We start from the raw sequence: 23,525 nt of genomic DNA, 5'->3' as shown, positions 1-23,525 counted from the left end.
AGAAAGTAGATTAATAGACTAAAAGATTTTAAGTCTTCTCATTAACTGACAGCTAACCAGAATAGTCAGTTCAACAAAATATTACAAACCCTGAGCATTCCAATCAAATATTACTAACCCAACTAATTAATTGGGACATTTTCTGAATTATTTATTATACCACAATAGCAAATACTATAAATCTTCTAATAAAGAGCCTACTCTTAATTACACGTAGCTGCACGATGTCTTTTGCTCAGTGGTGCCATGTGCAGTTGGAACAGCCAGGATTCCCAAATACTTTAACTAGTAGGAATAACAATAAAAGTATCCTAGGCAAAATGGAAAAGTTTATTTCATTTAGCATATAAGAATGCAGAGAAAATATTTAAACCTAGGGTTAATAATTTGGTAAGGCAAATGAAATCATGGAAAAAAACAAAAAAAGATTTTTTTCCCCAGAATTAATTTTATAAGGCTCAATGTTCCAAAACTGTCTGTCATACATTTTAACAATACCAAAATTTTTGAGAAAGTAGACAGCCCGGCAGATCGAGCTGCATTTTACACACACTTTTGAAAGAAATATCAAGTCTAAACTTGTGCACCATTTTTAGCCATAAACTGAGATTAGTATTCCTAACTGTGTTATTTGATGGCAAGAATTTAGTCATGTATTTAAGCCAAATAATAGTGAATTGAACTCAAGACCATTATTTTTCCCTTTTCTGCAAGGAAATACAAAATTGCATCAATATCACAACATAACCATCTGAAATACAAATCAACTTACAAGGTCTCCAGGTTATCTAGTCCATCGAAACAGTGCTGACCCAAGTTTTTAATTTTATTGTTATGAAGATGCCTATGGAAAAAAGCATCGAAATGACTTTTACATCACCCAACAGCAACTATTACAATGTTTTATGTGTCTAAATTGTCTTTTAAAGGAACCATGTAGTTAAACATTTCAGCCTTTGACTAATGGACAACAAATAGCACGTATCTCTTGATCTAGGCTACATAGACTCGGATTCACTGGACATGGAATGCCAATGGAAAAGAAAAGGATCTCTCGTGGAAAAATGGTACGCACATTGAAGATTCTTTACTATTTACCCATATCAGAAGAAAAGCTCTGGTGAGCCTTTCACTCTGTGAAGTGACATTTTTGGTGAGCTCCTCCTATGAGGAGGAGAGGGAACCTGCATGGAGGGAAGCGCATCACCTTATACCAGTGAGAGTAACAGATTTTAAAAGAAATGCCATTTTTTTATGTCCAAGTTTTCAAAGATTAAAACACAGAGAATCATATACTCTTTGAGCAGACAAATTAGTCAAAACATGAAATATCACTGAAACTTATTCTCTGTGAGTTCCTGAAAACAATGCCCCTTCTTTTAACACCGAATGCATTGCTGGTACACAAGTAAAAGCTATCCAAGTATTTGCTGAGTGTCCCAATTTCTTCTTATGATTACAAAAGGCCACATATCTTAGAAAGATTCAACAGTGATTGGATGTTAATTTTTTAATTATCCTATCTTGTATTTTAAAAAGTCAGCACATTTAATTTTGTTAAAAAAAAAAAAAAAAGGCAACTCCCCCAAACAGGTATCTCTTCGGAAGCATAATCAAAAGTGTGGTACTTTCATAATAATTTGTCACAAGAAATCTGCTTTTGCCCTCTAATTCACCCAAATATATGGTATTTAAAGGGACAGATACTTACAGAACTACCAGGCTTGAAAGATTGGTAAATGCATAGTCAGGGATGCTTGAGATTTTGTTGAGAGCCAAGGTCAGTGCCTGCAAAGTCGGCAGATTGCTAAGGGGATGCACGGGCACCTCCGTCAAGCTGTTGTCATCCAGCCACAGATGTCGTAACTGAGCGAGCCCCTCAAAACTGTCCTCGGGGACTGAGGTAATATGGTTGGCATCCAAACGCCTGACAGAAACAGAAACAACCATGTTCAGGAACGAATTCTAGCAGAATGAGCCAAATCACACACAACTCTCAGTTTTCAAAACAGAAAGGAGTTACAAAAATAACCAGTCACGGCAGTCCTTATGTCTTCAATTTCTCTAGAAAGTCTCATAAACTCTAACAACTTTACTAAGACCATAGTGTGGAAGTCCGTTCTTTCCCTTCCTACATAACAAAGGGATGAATGCAAATCTCAATCTCTCAAGAATCTTTGGCTAAGAGTAACTATAGCAAAATGATTTTTTTTTTTTAAAAAAGAAAACTCTCAGAAAGTTCAAGCTAGAATTTTATGTTTCAGAATCTATTTAAATCAAAAGTACAAAAGAAGAGAAGAAACTAAGCTGAGTAAATAAGCTACTGTCCTTAAAATTTTACATCACAACTAATATCTGACATTAAATTTAACCGCTATTTTGACTTGGAACTGAAGGGGAAAAAATAAGGAAATATTTACCCCCAAAAAATGTTTATAGCAAGAGATTATTAACAATCCTTCTTACACCACCAGGCAAGTTAAAACTATAGGTGTCATGTACTGGTCAAATAACCTTCTCCTCTTCTCTTAGCACCAAGTTCAAAATTAACAGTTAAGAAAAGACAAACTGTCCACAGGAAAAACTAAACAGCTACTCTGGTCAATGTTATTGTGGCCTTAGGGTTTCTTTTAATTTTTCCCTAAATTGTGGAATTAAAGACACCTTGCTAATAGGATTACTCATACTTAAAATTAAGTCCCCATCTAAAAATCTGGAAAATCATGTCCTAAGTATTATTGTCGGTGTAATTGGGCATAATTGTTGGAATAATCCCTTTTTGACACAAAGACAACCTGATATCAATATGATGAAGGCCAGGCAAATCACAACTGTCTTCATGAATCCCTTGATGATATAGCTTCACTACTTAAATTCAAACCTTCCAGGTGTGGACTTCTTTGGTGAAAATCAGGGAACACAAAAAACGTGAAAAGTCAAAATGACAGCATATTTTTAAAGACATGGATTTTGGCAGCTGTCGAGTTCAGGAATTTCTGACTTTTAGAGGGGTGCCTATGCCTTCTGCTGCCTTATGCGGCTCCAGCTTCAGGCCTGCCATAATTGCCCCTCTCCCCTCCAGGCAAATGCTGAGCCCTGCACCCAGCCACCTGCTCCAGCCTCAGATTAGCAGGGGTTAAAGACCCTTGGTCCTGGTGAGAATCTGATGGTAGCTTCTTTTTGATAAAGTCGAGATAAGCACTAAAGAGGACGGCACAGGGAACTGAGCAGCTAACTTAAGAATTCATTTAGGAACAGACATTTTCAGGCTGTTTATTCCTTAGACTCTCTAGCACCCACCCCTGAGAAGAGACAGGCATCCTTTATATAGAGACTGGCAAAGTCCTGGCTATGGAGCTGCTTAGGAGATTTGCTTTAATGTGTGGATAGTATTCTTTCTCTCTCCCTCCTCTCTCTCTCTCTCTCTTTCACAAACACACACACATGCATACAATTCACAATCTTGAGGAACTTCCACTCAGGGAAAGAGAGACACTGGACATACAATCAACCATATAATGTAACTAAATGTTTAATGCAATTAAATTCTACTTGTAGTTGATTTAATTATCTGCAATTTATTCAACACATCTAAACTGAGCATCTTGTTAGGCACAAAAGATAAAAATGGTGAACACATACATGTGGCCTATCCTCATGAGACTGACATTCTAATAGAGAATGACCCACAATATAATACATTTTAAAAGTGATTAACACATGAACTTAAGAAGTGCTATGAAATAAGCAGGGTCCTGAGATAAAGACTAACAGGGACTAAGGGGGAAGGGTAGCTACTTAAAATGCACTGGTCAGGAAAAGCATCTCTAAAAAGCTGCTATTCAAACTGAAATCCAGAGGGCAGAGATTCAACAGAAACCAGTGCGGTGTGGTCCCAACAACTCCCAGAAGATCAGAGTGATCAGAACACAGGAGGAAGGTGTGGAGGGTCCAGGGAGATATAGGGGATGCAAATAGGGACCAAGTTATATAGACCTGGTAGTCCAGGCAAGGGGTTTGGATTGTACCTTAATTGTACAAATTGAAGTCCCTTTCCAGTTTCTCAGCATTAGAGCAGTTCAAAAGTTTAAATTGCTTATGTTATCTTATTGATGATAATGTGCATTCATATTCAACAAAATAATGAGCAAGTCTCACCCACATATGCACACAAAACTCTACTGAAATTAAGCCCTCTCTATAAAAGTGTTTCATTAAGATGTGGTAAAATACTATAAAGATAGCTATCTGTACCTTTTAAGCATAATTTCAGTATTATATACACCACTTATGCCCCCACAGAATTCTGTACCATGTACTCATAGAAAAGAGATGGCCTCAGATTAGGGCAAGATATCCAGGCAAGTTTTGAGCTAGGATAGTAATGAAACTATCTTCTATGCAAAATAGTAATACAACAATAAACACACAATTTCCCCTGTGCTAAAAATTTTCCCAAATTGTAAAGTCACCCATAAGTAAGAGATCAAAAGGAAGAACTCTGGAAAAATGAGACACTTAAATAAGAAGCTAAATGAGGCAAAGGATTTGTGGTGACTCAGTGGTTAATTCTTACACCTCAATTCACATGCGGATGTTGGGGGCACTCATAAATGTAAAGAGTTTGCCCCTACACCAAGATGAATGTGTCATGGAGAAACTGTCTTAGAATTATGGCTTTGTACCAATAACCTACACATTTAATGTTCATCCTAACTAAGAGACCAAGAAAATACTATCACTGGTTCAGTAGATGGATGAATAGCATCAGATATCTCACATGTGGGTAGATAACGTGGGCTTGTTTAATGTAATCTACCCTTGAAATGCCACCCGGCAAGAAAGAACTATTACTTTAAGTGTACTTTAGTTGTTAAAGGCTAACATTGTATTAACTGAATTCCCTTACTATTTTTGTCTTTAAAATGTGCTTCTATTCCCTATTCTCAAAAGCCTGTTTTATATCTTACTGAGACTCAAGATCCTTTTTTTCTTGCCCTAAATGAAATTACAATAACAAATAATCCCATATGCATATTTTACTGATGAATGTCTGTTATCAGCATGTTCTATTCTGTGTAATCAAAAGCTTTCCCCTTTTCTCTCTACTTCTAATTTACCAGTAATGTATACATAATAGTGTTATATTTTGTTACCAGTATAAATTGTTAAGATAATACATTATTGTGGAAAACCTAGGAAATTTAGTCTTTGAAATAGTCCTTTACCATTCAATAGAAGTGTGATCTAATTTAAGGGAAAAAGAATCCAGTGGAGCAAATCCTGACATGTCATTTTAATAGCCTGTTCAGATAATGCTTTAGCCATTTTCGTGGCTTTGTGGAAGGCTGTTGGGCTACCTTTGTACTAACATTGACAATTCACTTTCAGGTTTTATAGTCATCCTCACACACTTGGCATCAAACCACTTCTGGTCAATTTCAACCCCAAAGGAACTTTGCTCCTTATAAGCACTACTTCAGAACCACAAGGAAATCTTTCTTGTAATTCGGGTCTGAAGATCAGATTTGCAAACAGAATTTCAATTGTGTCTAACTTGAGCTACACCCACTATGCTAACAAACCCATGTACATTTCCTTCTTAAGTAAAACAGGCCTGACACTTAGCTCCTTGTGTTTCTGATGCAGATAAAAACATCCCAATGCCCTTTCTAAAAAAAATGGTTTGCTTTGACTCCTCTCCACCCCCATCCCCAACCCCATCCCAATTTTGGAGGTAATTTAAACTATGCAATTCCCTCCATGGGTGATGGGCACAACATGCTTCTTTAAATTATTTAAGAGGGAGAAACCTACTGTGAAAAACACTTTAAATCATCTAAATTATCAATAAATGTCATGTGGACTTTAATGTGCTTATTGACCACAATCTATTTGTATGTTTTCTTGGTAGTTTTTCTGTTCTAAAACTCAAAGATTTTAGCTTTGTCTTTTTCAACTTTCCAACTAGACAAAAGGACTGAATATTTTGATCATTTTAGTCTTGGGAAATGAGAACAATTCCGTATGAAGTTCTTGAAGTAAAATGAATTCTGAAGAAGCACAAGAAAATGACTATTTAAAATATCTAATGAATTTGGCTCTGAGAGAGGTAAAATGGCTCCCTCTGTGTACATCTGTCCAAGGTCAGAAAGTGTGTAGAGGTGACACAGTCACATGTCTGTGAAGGAACTCATTCCAATTGATACACTGAAGGAGTCTACTCAGAGTCTACTCAAATAGTTACAGCAAATAATGAATCCTATGTTCCACAACTTCGCGTTGTGGCAAAATTAGCTATTTATAATATATTTCTACCTTAAATTAAACTTCTACTTAAACTAGAAATTAGGGGCTTCTGGGTGGCTCAGTCAGTTAAGCGTCTGCCTTTGGCTCAGGTCATGATCCCAGAGTCCCAGGATTGAGCCCTGCATCTGGCTCCTCACTCGGCTGCCACTCCCCCTGCTTGTGTTCTCTCTGTCAAATAAATAAATAAAATCTTTAAAAAAATGGTTTTAGGGGCGCCTGGGTGGCTTAGTCGTTAGGCATCTGCCTTCAGCTCAGGTCATGGTCCCAGGGTCCTGGGATCAAGCCCCGCATCGGGCTCCATGGGAAGCCTGCTTCTCCCTCTCCCACTCCCTCTGCATGTGTTCCCTCTCTCGCCGTCTCTCTCTGTCAAATAAATAAAACCTTTAAAAAAAAATGGTTTTATATCAGCAAGCAGAGACAAGCAATTCAACCATTTTCAATCAAGTCTTCTACTATAGGCGTTTCCTACAAAAGCATACATTTAAAGTTATTTCAAAGGGCAATGAAAAATAATATGGGACAGATTAGATTACACAACTACATGATATAGTTAAAACCTAATTTTGTAATCCAGAACTTATACATGTGCTAACTATTACAATTTTTTATTCAGAGTGATTCTCAAAACTTTCATGCACATGAGAATTTCCTAGGGAAATTTTTAAAAATATAGCTTGCTAGATCTTCCCTTTACAGAGAAAATACCATTACTTCTAGGATATGGCCTATGGGTCTGCATTGCAGGTGGTCAAAGTGCCACACTTTCACAAACTACACCTTCCTCCCCCTGTATTTGGAATTAGGACATGAGCTGAAACAATATACATTGGTATTTGTTATTCTAGTAGAATGACAAACTAACCAAGTTCCTTGTTTTAAATAATGCTTTTTCAAAAAAAGTAAAATAAAAGAAAGAATACTTTTTCATTACGTTCAAACATTCCTATCACCTAGTTATGTAAATTGGGTAAACTAAAAATCAAAAGAAAGCACTGATAAAATATATCATTGTTACTATTAGTAGATTCCACAAATGTTTCTTGAACACCTACTACATGTCAGATATTGTTACAAGTGCTTTTCATGCATTCAAGTATATGGCAAGTAATGAGCATACTACTGTATGGAGAATTTTAAATAACTTGAACGACTTCACACAGCTAGTAAGTGGCAAAGTGGGGATCCCAAACCAGACAAGCCTGATAAATACACTAACAGTGTTTCTTAATCTTGGCAAAAAGCAAATTGTAATAACCACATGCATCAATTCAGTGTTTCTTACTCTTTTTCCAGAAGAGACAGAGGAACTGGATCTTCCAATCCCAAAGATGAGAAAAACTAAAGTTGTAGTCCTAACAGCACTAGCTTATAACATTCATTCTAGTCATTAACAAATATGTTTATTTAATATAAAAATTGGTTGTTTCTTCAAAATCTTCCATGGATTTTTCATGGCCCCGGTGATACCATCGGCCCCGCCAGAGGGGGAAGGGAGGTATGGGGTTTGTATATCAAAACAGTGGAAGCAGTGACCACTGTCCTCCAGGTTCATATACACGCATACACACACACACACACACACACACACACGAAAGAATGCAAAAAAGGACAAAGTGAAGTGATGTATGAAAAACTTTTGGGGCGCTTGGGTGGCTCAGTTGGTTGAGCGTATGATTTCGGCTCAGGTCACGATCTGCAGGTTGTGAGACAGAGCCTCTTGTAGGGCTCCGGGCTCAGTGGAGAGTCTGCTTGGGCTTCTCTCTCTCCCTCTCCCTCTGCCTCTGCCCCTCCCCCTACTTACTCTCACTGCTCGCCCTCTCTCTCTCTTCCTAAAATAAATAAATCTTAAAAAAAAAAAAAAAACAGCTTTTGAAATTAATAAAAACCAAGCATCTGAACATGGTAAAAACCAAGAATTGAAATCTTGAACATTCCACATAAAACCAAACTCTCCTCAAAAAGAAAAACTTGGGAAGAAGGCAGTACAAGAGACCAAGTTACCACCCCCACTGTGAGTTCAAGGTCCACAGATGAGGAATTATAATCACTCTGTTCTGATTATCATTACCGCCTAAAACAGAAACCTCTCTGTAACTGTGACCATCATGGCATAAGACTCTAGAACTTCTGTACACACATAACTCTGGTTCTAAAGAGGTGAAGATCACCTGCCATATAAAAGCTCCTGGAATGGGGCGCCTGGGTGGCTCAGTTGGTTAAGCGACTGCCTTCAGCTCAGGTCATGATCCTGGAGTCCCGGGATTGAGTCCAGCATCGGGCTCCCTGCTCGGCGGGGGGTCTGCTTCTCCCTCTGACCCTCCTCCCTCTCATGCTCTCTGTCTCTCATTATCTCTCTCGCAAATAAATAAAATCTTAAAAAAAAAAAAAAAAAAAGCTCCTGGAATTATACCTAGCCGTGTATGCTTGTGACTTTTCTCCCAGCATCTGAGACAAGAGAGGGAGTAATTGAACCACCTCCTTCTCTCTCACCAAAGGGCATTTTGATAACAGCACCTGGCCATCTCCAATTTTATCCCAGATGAGAGATTAAATCTCCCCTTTTCCTGGGATTCCAGTTCTTTACACATTTAGCAGCCAGAGTGGTCTACTAATGATTCAAGAATACAGAAAACCAAAAAGCTACTTACAAAGACTGCAAAGCACTCAGTCCTCGAATGGCTTCACTGGGTACTGTTTTCAACTGATTGTTTTGCAGGGTTCTGGAAGGAAATTTTTGGTTAGTGAATAACAAGCAATTGTTACTATTTTTTCTTAGAAGAATTCAGAGCCATTTCTATCCAAAAAATATTTCCAATGGCAGGAAAGGGGGAGAGATCAAGGTGGAGAGCACCCAAGGAAAGAAAACTGCAAAAAAGCAAGAAGCATTTGCTATAAGTCCAGAAATGAAACCTAAGCTGCTATCCCTAAGCCATCTCTTCACACAGACCTCCTGGTAATATACATTTCCAGGGGTGTTTCACTCTCAGGAATTAAGGCACCCTAATTAATGTTCGTCACCCTAGGGATTATTAATTTATTTCCTGGTCCCTCACAGATTCTGTAAATTATAGGCATCTTAATTCCTTTTAGCTTTAAAATGATTCTAACATTTTGAGCTTTTGTAAGCCTTTTTTCCCTTTAAATCAGCTAATTCAAAGTTCTTACAGCTATACAATAAGTAGAAACAAAACTCTACCAGTAGAGCTTAAATATGATTTTGATTCAATCCATTAGCCCCACAAAAAGCCTAATACATTCAACTGTAATGCACTGAAGGTCAGAACACCTATTATTTAGAGTTTTAACTTTTGTTATCTAGACCCAAGGTTGCCTAAATCAACCCTCGCCTCCCACACTACCCATTGGCCACTCCTTAAATCTTTTTAATCCTGAACTAAAAGAAACTGTGCTTACCCTAGCTCCAAGCATGTTGACTATGCAAAAAGAAAATACACAGCCAGCTGTGAAACTCTAAAATTGCATTACTTACAGAACTTTGAGTTCTTTCAACCCAGACAAGGCCTTTGGGTGGATAAAAGAAAGGTCGTTGCCAGCCAATCGTCTAGGGGGAAAAAAGTAGCAAGAAAAAAAAAAAGTAGTTTAGGCTCTTAAAAATTCAGAACTCACAATAAAGTAATCTGTGATTAAGGATCTATGTTAAACATTTCTCAAGTCTATCTGACATTAAACATGGACTTAAACCTTTGCTAAAGCAATCCCAAGATTCTTCCAATGAGATAAATGTCTCTAGAATTTTTTTTTAAACTCCCAATACAATAATTCAAACAGGCACATTTTTATTCTGGTGAGGTCAAGCAAGCCAAAACACATTAAACCAAATTAAGTTTGCTATTCATGGTCACTCTCTGCAGCTTGCAGTGTTTTCCAAGTGCCTCATAAATACAGACCACTGGTCAGCAGGCAGGAGTGTTTATACCGTTCAGAGCAAACCAGTCTGTTAAGGAGGAATGCCTTCTGGAGGCAAGTCAGCCTGTTATCTCTCCATTACCAAGGGCGGCATTTTCTGTGCAAAAGGGAAGCAAAAAGTGAAAGTCACTGTAAGCATAATTTTCCAAGCAAAGGCATGTGTGTGTATATACACACACACATACATATACATGTATATATATATGCACACACACACACACATATACAAACAGGTTAACTGAAGGAAGGTTTCCAAGCACTAACATAGAAATGACAGCTGTGTGCCCATATGTTAAACACAGGACTGTCCCAGTTTTCTGGTTTCACCAGGGGTACTCTCTCAAGCAACAAGATTTTGTATCTGTAATTTTTTTTTAATGCTCTCTCCCTCCTTGTTTCTTAGGATCACATAATCATCAAGTCATATTAATTCCTCCTTTAAAGGTTCTTTTTTCATCCCTTTCTCTTCTCTCTGCAAGTACCCTGCACCCTGGAGCCTTATTCATCAATTCACTCATTCACTAAAAAGTTTCATTCATTCATTAACAAATAGGAGTGTCTACTAAGCGCCAGGCGTAGGACATCCTCTTCTTAGACTTCCGCTCCCCACCCCACCTTCCAATATTCTCCTCTTATACACCCTGATTTTAGGGACACAAGGAAAGCTCCTTCATTTGAAGTCACTGAGGTCTGAAACTCTACCATTCAGATGCATCATTTTCTCTGGAACTCTTTGTCCCAGTTAAAATGCAAATAGTCCTGGAAAGGACAATATTTGATCCTTACCTATCATTAACATAGAAATGTGCCCTGAAGGTGTGTATGGGAGGGGGGATGTAGGATGCGGGTGGAGAACCAGAGGACTCAGAAACCAAGAATGAGTATATAGAATTATTTCTTCAGTAGCAAAGATCACAACACTAACTTCTCAGGCAACACCACAGGTGTAACACAGGGTTTATGCCCCTAAATGAAATTTCTCCTAAAAAGCCCTCTCACCACACACTTTGATCTCACAAGGCACCCTAGCACCTTTCAAGCCTTCCCAAAATCCGGCCTCAAAATAGCTTACTTTGTACCACCAGTCTCTTGGCCTTTTACCTCCTAGGGCTCACCATATGTAAAATGAGGGATTGGAAAAGGCAGTTTTAATACCTCCTGAGGGTTAAAAATATTTAAAACTATTTCTCCTTAGCGATCCTCTAGGTTCTAGACTAGACAGTGTCACCACTTGTCTTTAAATGCTTCACCTCACAACCTCACCTGCACTCCTTGAATACTCAACTCCAGCGTTGCTTCCCATGAAGACTTCAGTTCTCATGAACATGCATAATTTACATGTGTAAATTACTAGAACTGGTAATTAACCACAGGCTACATTCTATTAGTTGTTTCTTGCATTAGTCTTGTAGGTCAAGTATAAACAGTGCCCAGAACAGGGCATGCATCTCACAACTCTGTTATTACCCACCAACGTGTCAACTCATTAGTCAGAAACTTTTTTCTTAGAATTTCCCCCTTGAAAATGCTCGCCATTCCAATGCCATAGCATCCCACAGTCTACCTTAGTGCAGGCTCGGTGCAAGCTCTCTCAGGGGCCTTTCTATGCCAGATTCACTAACTAAGATTCAATTGATAATGCTGACAGCTGAAATGGGAGTGTTTAAAAGATCACATTTTAAAAAATCAAATTGTTAAAAAAAAAAAAAATCGAATTCTACCATAAGGGGCAATAGTCTTCTCCCCCCGCCCCCCTCCCCAGGACTGCAAGTAATCAGGAGACTATGACTGTTCTTCCAAGTTATCTGAAAGATGTGCCTTAAAGTCTGGGGTGCCTGGCTGGTTCAGTCAGTAGAGCATGTGATTCTTGATCTCTGGGTTATAAGTTCTAGGCCCCTGATGGGTGTAGAGATTACTCAAAAATAAAATCTTAAAAAAAAAGGGGAAGGGTGCCTGGCTGGCTCAGTTGGAAGGGCAAGCAACTCTTGATCTCAGGGTTGTTAAGTTTGAGCCCCACACTGGACATAGAGATGACTTAAAAAGAAAATCTTTTAAAAAAGAAGGATTAAAAAAAAAAGCTCAGGTCTACTAAAAGACAAACATTATAAACAGACTGAAACTGTTGTAGGATTCTTTTTTTTTTTTTAATTTATTTATTTGTCAGAGAGATAGAGAGAGAGCACAAGCAGGGGGAGCGGCAGACAGAGGGAGAAGCAGACTCCCCGCTGAGCAAGAAGCCCGATGCGGGGCTCGATCCCAGGACCCTGCGATCATGACCTGAGCCAAAGGCAGACGCTTAACCGACTGAGCCACCCAGGCATCCCTTGTTGTAGGATTCTTAATTTTTTGTCTCTAATATTAGTTTTTAATGTCCCCATATCTATGGGCTTTCCTTGAGGAGTTCAATTTATTATACTAGGGCTCATGAAAGAAGAGTATTTTATAAAATAACAAAGGAAGTGGCAAAATGTAGAGCACCTGATTACCTATACTTGTCAACAGAAGAGAGTGTTTAACCACATTAGGCAAGATATATTTGCTGCCTTTTCCCAAATCTCTGCCCCCTTTATAAGCCAAGGGAAAACTAAAGTAACCTAACTTCAAAAAGTATCCTTTCTTTCTCCACTACTTATTGTTCATAGAAATAACCAAATGAGCTCTCTGCATACAATTTCTCCTGAAATACAAGCCCACTATCTGGAGAAATAAACACTTGGAGGATGCAACGGATGGTGATAATGCAGAGTAAGAAGGCACACTACCATACACTACTGCGATTATTTCGTTTCTTACTAGAATAAACATATCATGTGGAGCCTTTAGGAATGCATCAACCCATGCTTCCCAAGCTGCTGTGTTCATGATTAATAAACACAACAGCTTGGAAAAGGCTCTACAGATCCAGCAATCGCACGGCCCAAAGTCTCATCCCATTTTGCTTCTTACATGAGCCTGTATTTCTTATTGGAGATGCTGGGGATGCTTCACATCCAAAACCTCAGATCCGGAAGAGAGCAAAGTGAATAAGTAACAGGGTTAGGGACAAAGTTCCAAAAACTCTGAAAGAAAAGAAACCTATGTAATGAGCCTGTAGTAGTTGCAGGCACTGAGATACATGGTTTACAGACATTCTTCCATTTTAATCATCTCGTTGCTACGGCCCCACTTCTCTGAGTCCCTGAGAGGCTGGGTGGCATAAGGCACACAAGAGGGAAATAGAGGAGCCAGAATTCCAGTTCTTACCTGGCTAGCTTCAATGCTTATTCACGTCAGTGCCTCTGGTGTGTCACCAAGAGGCTGGGAAATAATTCCCAGAGAGGTCGAACAGAGTGGACTTGGGCAATAGCCTTGTTCTGAGTACCAACAGCTCCCCTTGAGTAGACTGGAGCTCACAAGCAGGGACGATGGCATTAGGAGCTCAGAACTGCAACTATGGAGGAATTTCCAACAGACCAACAGTGCCATCCTTTCCACAGCAGTGGGAAAGGGGGTAAGGATGGGATCCCTGAGTGCCCCCAGGGTGAGGGCAGGCCCTAAACCACTGGGACTTTACTTAGGACATAGAGTATTCTTGGTTGTGCTTCTTTTAAAGCATCTCTCATGGAAAAAGAGGTGGCTGGTCCTGAGGAAGGGTCCCCAACTGTCCTCTACTAGCAAAGACCAGCCACTTCCAATTTTATACCTGGGTTTGGCTGTGCTAGACCCAACAGTTTTCTCAGTCTCACTTCATGAGGATGTACTGGCTGGCCCCAGAAAACCTTTTCATTTTGCTAAATGAGGATATATAGATATCTACTATTACTATTCTTCCAATGGCTGTGAAGACCTAAGGGGGAAATAATCATTAGTGTAAGAACAGAAAGGTGAACATGGTATAACTTTCTGTGTGCTAAGACAGGGTCCCAGGCATCACTTCTTTCTCATCTATACCCTGTAGTTCCTGTCTCCAAAGACCAAGAGCCTTCTTGCAAGGTTTCAACCCATTCAATCTTTTGCTCTTCCTGCTGTCACCTGAGCTTAAGCCCTCAATCCCCCTCCACCTTCCACTGGCTTACTGCCATGAACCTCCACAAGACTCCTGCCTCAACCACTTAATTATAATACTATAAGAGCTAAATCTTAAAAAAGCACAACCCTGAGCATTTTCCGAAAGCTTTTTTCCACTGCTGACTTAGCTGGAACTTCATTACGGATCCTCTTTTCTTTTCTTACCTGATTCCGCAACGTTCCCTGTGTCCTACAGTTTAGCACACCATGCTTTTCCACCCCTCTTTGCTCATAACACTTCCTTCGCCTCAAATACCCTGACTCCAGTCTCTGCCAAGTGAATCATTACTCATCATTACTATTCAAGTTGGATACTACCACAAATATGAAACCATCATGGTATCAGCTTCCTCTGATTCCACTGGTACTTAGACAAAGCTCTCATCGGGCACATCTTCTTTTGCCTCTAGTCACTACAAACTTGTCACATCTCCTTAAGTTGTATGATATGTCCCTTATGGTCAGAGACCAAGTCATATTCATTTTGTATTCTCTTGCACGGGACCTTATGTATAGCAGACACTTGGTATTTGCTGTAATGCCTCAGCTAAGCCCCGGTAGGAGTCTGGATTCGACTGCTACTAAAAGAGTGGGGAAAGCTTACTGTTTATCTCTTCTTTTCTGCATGTTTTCTCCTCTCGTTTCATTTGTGCTCCCCTACTGCCCTTCACTCTCCTAACAAGAAAGAACTACGTGGCTAGATCTTAAAGTGCTATGGCAACAATTTTCTTTCTTAACATCTGCAGAGAGTACATTTTCTTAGGGAAGGGTAGGGGGTGGACCTTAAACACGGGAACACCAATCCACTGGTCAACAGTATTATCGCAACACACTCTGGGTTGTGCACATGATCACACAAAATTAAAACAAGTCTAGCAGGACTTCAAATGGGGACACAGTCTACCTCAAGGCAACTCCTATTTATTCTGCTTGTTACAACAGTCTCGGAAGCAGAGAGCAAAGACAGGGAGGGGAGAGACAGAGAGCGGGTGGAGGAGAGGGAAAGGGCAAGCCATTAGACTTCCGCTCTCCCACTGGATCTGGAACCCTTCCAGGAGACAGGATACAAGTGGCTCAGTGTGTAATGTCTTTATGAATCTGTTTTGTGCACATTTATTATTCATAAGGTCCATGGATTCACATTAGCGGCTCCTTCTGGGGAAGCTAGAGTTTTCAATTATATCCTCTCTTCTTAACGCATATGCTACATGATATTTTCGATCTGCCATCCATCCCAGAAGGGGGAAGCAGGAACAGCGCTGGTTAAATGAGCACTGGTCAATGGTGGGTATGAACAAGTAGGCCACATTTCAGTATGTAATTTGCGCTAGAGGGTGCATGCTTTCATGAAATGTGCTGAATTAGACTGAGATTTCTTCACTTGGAGAGCACTTTTAAGAAACGAGAGAGGCAAGTGTGAAACAGATAATAAAACAGTTGGTGTTACTTCTCTAAGAAAGGCCTGGATTTAGGTTTCTTCTGGCCTATTACAGAAATTTCATTGTAGCCATTTGGCTGGAATTCTGGCCAAGAACCAGTGAACTAAGGACTACAATCCACACCCTGACTAGACTATGTACCAAGCCGGGAGGAGGGCAGATAAGGGTTCAGTAGCTTCCAGCAGCTGTCGTGACGAGCCTGGCGTGGAGAAAGCAGGAGCTGAAGGAACTGCAGCAGTCAGGCCCAAGCCGGAAGCACGCGTGCACACAAACAAGAGAGAGCTGTACTCAGGGCAATTTCTCTAGCATACTACGGAGAGGCCGGGGAGTAGAGGACAAAACCCCCCCTCCATTCGTGTGCCTACCTTCCTTTTGCAGAGGTGGTTACCAGATGCGCTGGCCCTATGCTATTGTCAAGGTCTGACATAAAAGTACTTGGCACACCAGCCTTCCCTTCTGAGCTATATTCATCTGTCTTCTCTCCTCCCTCACCACTTCTTTCTACACCTACGTTTCCCCACCTGACAGATCTTCATTTGGAACCACACATAGGAACTATCACAGATTGCACCCAGACACGTCAGGCTGCCTCTCTTGCGCCACTAAATTCTCTCATGCAGGTGGGTCAGCACAGCATCATGCTACATGCATCAAAACTGAACTGGGCGGGCGCCTGGGTGGCTCAGTCGGTTGGGCGACTGCCTTCGGCTCAGGTCATGATCCTGGAGTCCCGGGATCGAGTCCCGCATCGGGCTCCCTGCTCGGCGGGGAGCCTGCTTCTCCCTCTGACCCTCCCCCCTCTCATGTGCTCTCTCTCTCTCTCATTCTGTCTCAAATAAATAAATAAATCTTTAAAAAAAAAAAAACTGAACTGGGCAAGTATGGCCACAGGAAACCGTCTAACGGGAGGTGAGTGGCATTCTCTTAACATATGTAATTTGAAATCTGCAGGTTCTAAAATGTTGGCAACCATTTTAAAGTAAAAGCAGGGCACCTGGGTGGCTCAGTCGGTTGAGCGACTGCCTTCGGCTCAGGTCATGATCCTGGAGTCCCGAGATCGAGTCCCGCATCGGGCTCCCTGCTCGGCGGGGAGTCTGCTTCTCCCTCTGACCCTCCCCCATCTCATGTACTCTCTCTCTCTCTCATTCTCACTCTCTCAAATAAATAAATAAATCTTTAAAAAAAAAAAAACTGAACTGGGCAAGTATGGCCACAGGAAACCGTCTAACGGGAGGTGAGTGGCATTCTCTTAACATATGTAATTTGAAATCTGCAGGTTCTAAAATGTTGGCAACCATTTTAAAGTAAAAGCAAAAAACACTGCAACACATACCTCTAACAGAAGTCCTCAACCATATATTTATTTATGTATTAAGGTCCTACTATGTGCTTGGAACTCTGCTGCCTCCTGTGAAAAATAAAGACCTCAAGAGGTGCACTGGTTTCCAGTGGTGGATATTTAGTATCAATATATATTGCCAAAAAGTTGGGGCGCCTGGGTGGCTCAGTTTGCTGAACGTTCAACTCTTGGTTTTGGCTCAAGTCATGATCTTAGGGTCATGAGCTCGAGCCCTGTGTCAGGCTCTGTGCTCAGCGGGGAGTCTGCTTGAGTCTCTCCCTCTCCCTCTCCCTCCCCGCTCTGCCCCTCCTGTGTGCTCTCTCTATATATACAAAATATTTCTTTAAAAAAAAAATATATATGTGTATTGACAAAAAGTAGCTTAACTGTAGCACCTCTTCATTTTCATTATCCTACTATACTGGCCCTCATTATCACCATCTCCCTATTGTTTTTTTTAAACCGAACAAAGTGCCTCTGTTTCCTTTGTGCCTTGCCCAAGGTCCTATACCACAGCTAAATAATATAAATCCTAGAAATAAAACAAGGTAAATAAGGTAAAATAATGTAAATTCCAGAAACAGAACAATGTTGTTTTGTGTATTTTCTATGAATGGCTTTAAGAGAACCAAAGGATGTAGTTATTTTCTTAGTAAACAGAAGGGCTAACAATTAAATAGCTCCCTTTGGACATTCTTCCTATCAAGGTTAAATAAACTTCACCTGACAGTGCTTTACTCACCCTATTTCTTCACATACCAGGAAGAGTTTTACATCTTCATATAATTTTATGTAAGTGCATGTAAAAATTGAGTATGTTTTAAGGACATGTATTGAGAACCCTTATTAGAGAAATTCCCAAGGTTTTTAAAGTAGATTTCCTTCACAGAGAAGAGGAAAATTATTTCATATATCTATTTGAATATACCTACATATATCATAGGTAAAAGCAATAAAACCCTGGCAATGGTCACATTTCCTGAGCAGAATTATCCTCACAACCTCTGGCAATAAACACACACAATATCCACCCATATGAGGAAATATGTTATAGCTTTTAAAAAGTTTTACAACTCACATCTAAAAGCAAATATTGACTTTCGACTACAGGCCAAGCACCATAGGTTTGGCAAAATAACTACTGAGTTTTCCCAAGACACCTCTCATTTCATTTCTTTTAAATAAGGGTAATTCATTAAACATAAAACTTTAGTGGAATTTAGTTTTTATGTAGTCTGATATAGTCTCTGACATCAATAAACTCAAAGTAAGAAAAAATCCTTTGTCTTAACATTCCCCCATCATTTTCAAGCTCAAAAATGTGGTTACCTTCCCCAGGTCATACAAAAGTGTGTGACAACAGGCCCTGCCCTTAGAGAAAAGTCAGAGGAGCTGGAGAGACAAGTGCACACTGACACCTTGAGCACAAAATAACAGGGCACTCAAGCCAGCACTTCGTGGAGAGGAACAAAGAACGTGCAAGAGGAACTTGGAAAAGAAAGACCAGGGAAGGCTTCCGATGGCAGAAAGGGCTCAAAATAGACCCGTATGGAATGGGTAAGGTGTGAAGAGGAGAGAGAGGAACCACACCTATCAAATACTCATTCATGCCTTCCTGGCAGAGCCTGGTTTGTTCAAATATCACCTCCTTCACATGACGCAGCTCCGTGAGTAAATCTCGATTGGTTTTAACCAATCATACTGATCCCATTCCAGTGACTTGGTTTAGGGCTGGACCTGTGAGCCCAGCTCTGGTTACAGGAAGTCTGCTGGGGGTTTCTGGGAAAGGTAGCTTTCTTCCTAAATGGGATGCAATAGAAGGGATGACTCTCTTCTCTTTCTGGATTCTATCATGTCTAAATATACTATGTGAAGTACCGCAACCATGGTGCTACCCTCACCGGAGGAGCAGAGTAGGAAGACAGAGAGAAACTGGGTTCTTGAGGATGTGACCTAACTCCATTAACCAACCCTAGAAGAGTTCTACCATATGCAGGTCTTCTCGTTATGCAAGATAATACATTCCCTTACTATTGAAACTACTTTGAATTGAATTTGTTTCTTGCAGCCAGAAGTACTTTAACTAATTGCCCAACCAATAACCATTCTTCCCTTCTTACCTAGTAATAGAACCCTGATTTTGGTCTAGACAACAATATGCCCAGTTCAAAAACCATACTTCCCAGCATCCCACTGTGAAGTGTGCCCATGTGACTAAGTTCTAGCCAGTGAGATGTGAGTAGAAGTATTATATGGGAGGCTTAAGACAGCTTCTTGAAGCTGACTACTGGGAAATATCCCCCTCTTTCTTTCCTCCTTCATCTTTCCTGTTGTTGAGAACTGGGTCATGATGGCTACAGCTTAGGTAGACAGTTATTTTGTGATCTTGACATGGTAGCTATACAATGAGAAGTGCAGAGTATCAGATCCTACATCCCTGCTGACTTTGTGATGTACCATAATAGTTCCCTAGATACGTGTGTATATGTGTGTGTGTGTATGTGTGCACGTGCACCTTACATATTTAAGCCATTGTCGTTTGAGATAATGGGTGCTTACTTTTTCTTCTGTTATCTACCTTATCTTTCTAGGCATCCAGATTTTAAAAATCGAGTATCCTTTAATTTTATGATCATTTTCTTAAAAAGTTAAGTGTATCTGTAATACAGAGTTTTTAGCACCTCCAACATTATCTTCTTTGATATAAACATATAGTCCGAACTAAGAGGTAGTGAAAATACCTATTAGGGGAAAATAATAAACAAATTTTGAATTAAAGGTTCTACTAAAGCATATAATACTATGTTAAACAAGCATGGATTGACAAAGAGTGGACAATACATGGAAGAAATGACTTAGCCTATTTCCTTGCTGGAAATTATATTATGCTAGTAGAAAGTCAAATACATATTCACTTACTTGAAGTCACTACTATTTTTAGTCAAAGAACAAATAATCAGCTTTGATTAAAATACATAAATAAGCCAGCAAACTGTGGTTTCAGTTGCTTGTCTACACTTTCTGAATCCCATGTCAAACCTTTTAAACAATGAACTGCTTGATTCTACTGCTTGTTTTCCCAAGTACCCTATGAAGTCCTGACTTATCAAACCCAAAATTTGAGTACACCCCATGTTTCATCACCTCTACTTCTAAACTGCAATGTACAAGACAAAGTTACAGAACCTGTTGGTTCCACTATAAATATTACCTAGGCTTTAACTGAGACCTTTCTATATTCTTCATTGATCCTTTGTTCATTTCAGATTGACGCAATTAAACAAACATTCCCTACAATGTGTCTAGTTACTAGACTCTAATGGGCCAAGATAACTATGGTTTCTTTCTGCCAGTCTTTCTTCCTCCTTCTGCTTCCTTTCAGGGGGATTGTCCACCTGTAGCCCCAGTGGGTGGGGATGAATTCATAGGCCAGATTGGACCCTGCCATCCCAAACAAAGTAACTGGTTCAAGTACAAGCACATGAGGTAAATCTGGCTAACTACAGTCCTCCTAAGAGTTTTCTGCTGAAAGAAGCGAGGAAGACGTTAGATACTCATTTGGGATCTCAAGATGTAAAGATGTGCTCGGGGCTACCAAAGGTTTGATTTCCCACCATATGGAGACAGGCTATTTGTAACAGGAAAGAATGAAGCCAAAATACAACATTAGAGATAATCAAAGTTAAAAAATGGAGAGCATGAGAAAACTCTCGTAACTTTTAAACCTTGAGATCGAGTACCATCTGAAGCCAACTCCACCTCTGGACTTTCTAGTTCTACATGAAACAATAAATCCTCTATTATGCCTCAGCTGGGTTTCTGTCTCTTAACCCCTAGGGACTCCTGTCAAATACAGTACATATTCCAAGCTTTAGCTACTCTCCCCAAACCAGAAACCACCTATAGCAGTCTCCACATGCCAGCCTCTTGATGCACTTCTTGACCCCAAAGTCAATCTCACAACTCCACTGAAATGATTCTTTAAAAAACTTAAATTCAAGGCCTTTTCTCAATATCTGGCCACAGGCACCTTTCTCCAGCCTGTCAATGTTGATCCTTCATTTCTTGTGAAAAATCTCTCCTCCCACAGTTCCTGGGGCACAGTTCTGCCCTAGTTCTCCTGCTTCTCTGGCACTTGGTCTTCTTCCCACACCCGGATTCAAGTGTTTCCCAAGGAGTTGTCTTTGGCTTCCTTCCCTTTTCTTTTGCCCTCTCTCGGCAAGCTCTTTTCATCTCATGTTTCCAGTAATCACCTTAAAATAAAAGACTCCCAGATACATACCCATAGTACTCTAATTCTATGATCTATACCCATGAATCTCTATCCTGGACTCCACGCCTAAATTTCCAGAGACCCCCTACTCATATCCCATCTAAATTCTATATGTATATTCAAGAATAATAGCTTCTCTTCCAAAACAATTTCTCGTTCTGTATTGTCTGTATGTCTGTATCCTTATCAAAGCACACCAGACTTCATTTCCTAAATGAAAGTGTTACAGATGTCACCCCCATCACCCTCGCTGGGACATCCTCTTGATTCTACTTCCATGCATCTTTTGCAGAGGTTCCCTCCTCTGTCTTATTGCCTCTCATCTGCCCTAGTTCAGATTCCCATAATTCTCACCTGGACTATTGCCATCAGCATCTTCATTTGTCTCCCTGTATTGTCTCAATCACAAACATCCTACTGTCTACAATGAGATTACCTTCACCGAAGGTCATATCTGGTCAAGTCATTTCTTAGCTCAAAAAACTTCAATAGTCACTCAAAAGTAGAAGCTCCTCATTCATCTGCCAGGAAAGAGGCACAAGACTGGAGCTTCAGTCTGGCCCCAAACTCCTTTCTAGGTTTCTTTCCCATAATTTCCTTTCAGGAACTCAGCACTACAACAAAACCAAACAACACATCATTCCGAACACCTGTACCAGACTTTATATCTTTTCTCACACTCCTTCTTCCACATCTCCTTATGAATTAACTCCTACCATCCCTCAAGATTCTCCAGAAATACTAACTCTTGGATGAGGTCTTCCCTAATCTTTCTTAATGAGTAGAAATTTCTTTCTCCTTTGAACTCTCCAAACTCTAATACACCACCCATCTGTCTTGAAGGCAAGGATCCCATTTAATTCAACACTGAACACAGAGCTTTACCTAACAAATTTTGTTGAATTAACAAATTGTCTTACAAGTCTTTCCCCATCCTCTCCACATCTACAGGGGCATAGCCTGGGATGAAAGCCAGGTCCATTAATAACATGCTGTGTAACCTCGGGCAAGTTACTTAACCTCTCTGAGGAGAACCTCAGCTTCCTCATCAGCAAAACGGGACTGAATATGTAGTTCAGCATTTTATGAATTAAAACAAAACAATGTCTATTTGGGGAGGGGGGCTATCCGATACATAGCAGGTTCGATTAGTACAAGCTCTCTTCCCATTTTTCTTTTTACACCCTTACTCCTTAATCTGACAGCTTTCCAAATAACACATAGGAATTAAGATGAACCAGACAAGCCATGTCCCTCTGTGAACTCACTGTGTACTTCCGAACAGTAAGGGCAGTGATCTTTGCTACCAAATCATCCCAACAGAGCACTAGAAAGTGCAAGAGAATGCACCTAAGAATAGAGTATTTTTAACTATCAAACATTACCAGAGCAACGAGAAACTCTTTTACATTCTCTTGGGAAAAAAAAAAGTTTTTGAAATTTAAAATAAATTATCAAGACACAGCAACCAAATACAACTTGTGGTTCTAGACTGTATGCTGAACCAGAATTTTATTTTTCTTTTGCTATAGAGAATTATCTATGGAACAGCTGTCAAATTTGAATGAGAATTACAGATCAGACAATAACATATATCAACACTATTTTTCTGAGCGTGGCAACTGTACTGCAGTTATTTAAATGAATATCTTTGTGTTTGGAAGAACAATGCAATATTTAGTGGTAAAGGGGAATTATGACTGCAACTTACTCTCAACTGGTTCAGGGAAAAAATGTACATATACTTGAGATCTCCTATTGTGTGCATGTATATGGAAAGAGAATATTAACATTTGGGGAATCTGACTAAATGGTATGTGTGAAAATTCTTTATGCTTGCAACATTTCATAAGTCTGAAATGTTATGTACGTGTGTGTGTGTGTGTGTGTATACATGTTCTATATTTAAGTTTTGGCCAAATTGAACTATTTAGTTTTGATCCACTATTTGTATCTGATTCAGAATCTCCCTGTTCAAATTATTCACTAGTCCTCTTTTGCAAAGTAATGCCTTAATTTAGAATTAACTGTCCTACAGATGAAAAAAACAAGCGAGCTTGAATCGTACTCAGAGATCTAAGTTTTACTTTAGCACTGTGATTCTTCCAAAGTCAAAGTACATTTTGAAACAAATGGAATTATACTCATAATATACTCATATTAAACAATAAACCGTACAAGTGCCAGAGCT

At 39.8% G+C, this 23,525-nt stretch overlaps 1 protein-coding gene across 2 annotated transcripts in view; it reads right to left on the bottom strand.

Moving 5' to 3' along the window:
- The window catches only part of LGR4 (leucine rich repeat containing G protein-coupled receptor 4), a 99,209-nt gene that overhangs the window by 16,334 nt on the left and 59,350 nt on the right, over positions 1 to 23,525 (bottom strand). For both annotated transcript variants that reach the window (XM_045893991.3, XM_045893992.3), the window contains exons 3-6: positions 9,800 to 9,871; positions 8,958 to 9,029; positions 1,712 to 1,927; positions 773 to 844 (exon numbers count right to left, since the gene is read on the bottom strand). In XM_045893991.3, the coding sequence (XP_045749947.1) occupies positions 773 to 844; positions 1,712 to 1,927; positions 8,958 to 9,029; positions 9,800 to 9,871 (432 nt within the window). The remainder of the gene's footprint in view (positions 1 to 772; positions 845 to 1,711; positions 1,928 to 8,957; positions 9,030 to 9,799; positions 9,872 to 23,525) is intronic.

The sequence above is a fragment of the Mirounga angustirostris genome, unplaced genomic scaffold (genome assembly GCF_029215605.1).
Source record: "Mirounga angustirostris isolate CCGP_5_RB_7025 unplaced genomic scaffold, mMirAng1.0.hap1 SCAF_13, whole genome shotgun sequence".
Taxonomy (NCBI): Eukaryota; Metazoa; Chordata; class Mammalia; order Carnivora; family Phocidae; genus Mirounga; species Mirounga angustirostris.
The sequence above is the reverse complement of the archived record's forward strand: the minus strand, read 5'-3'. Positions and strand labels throughout refer to the sequence as shown.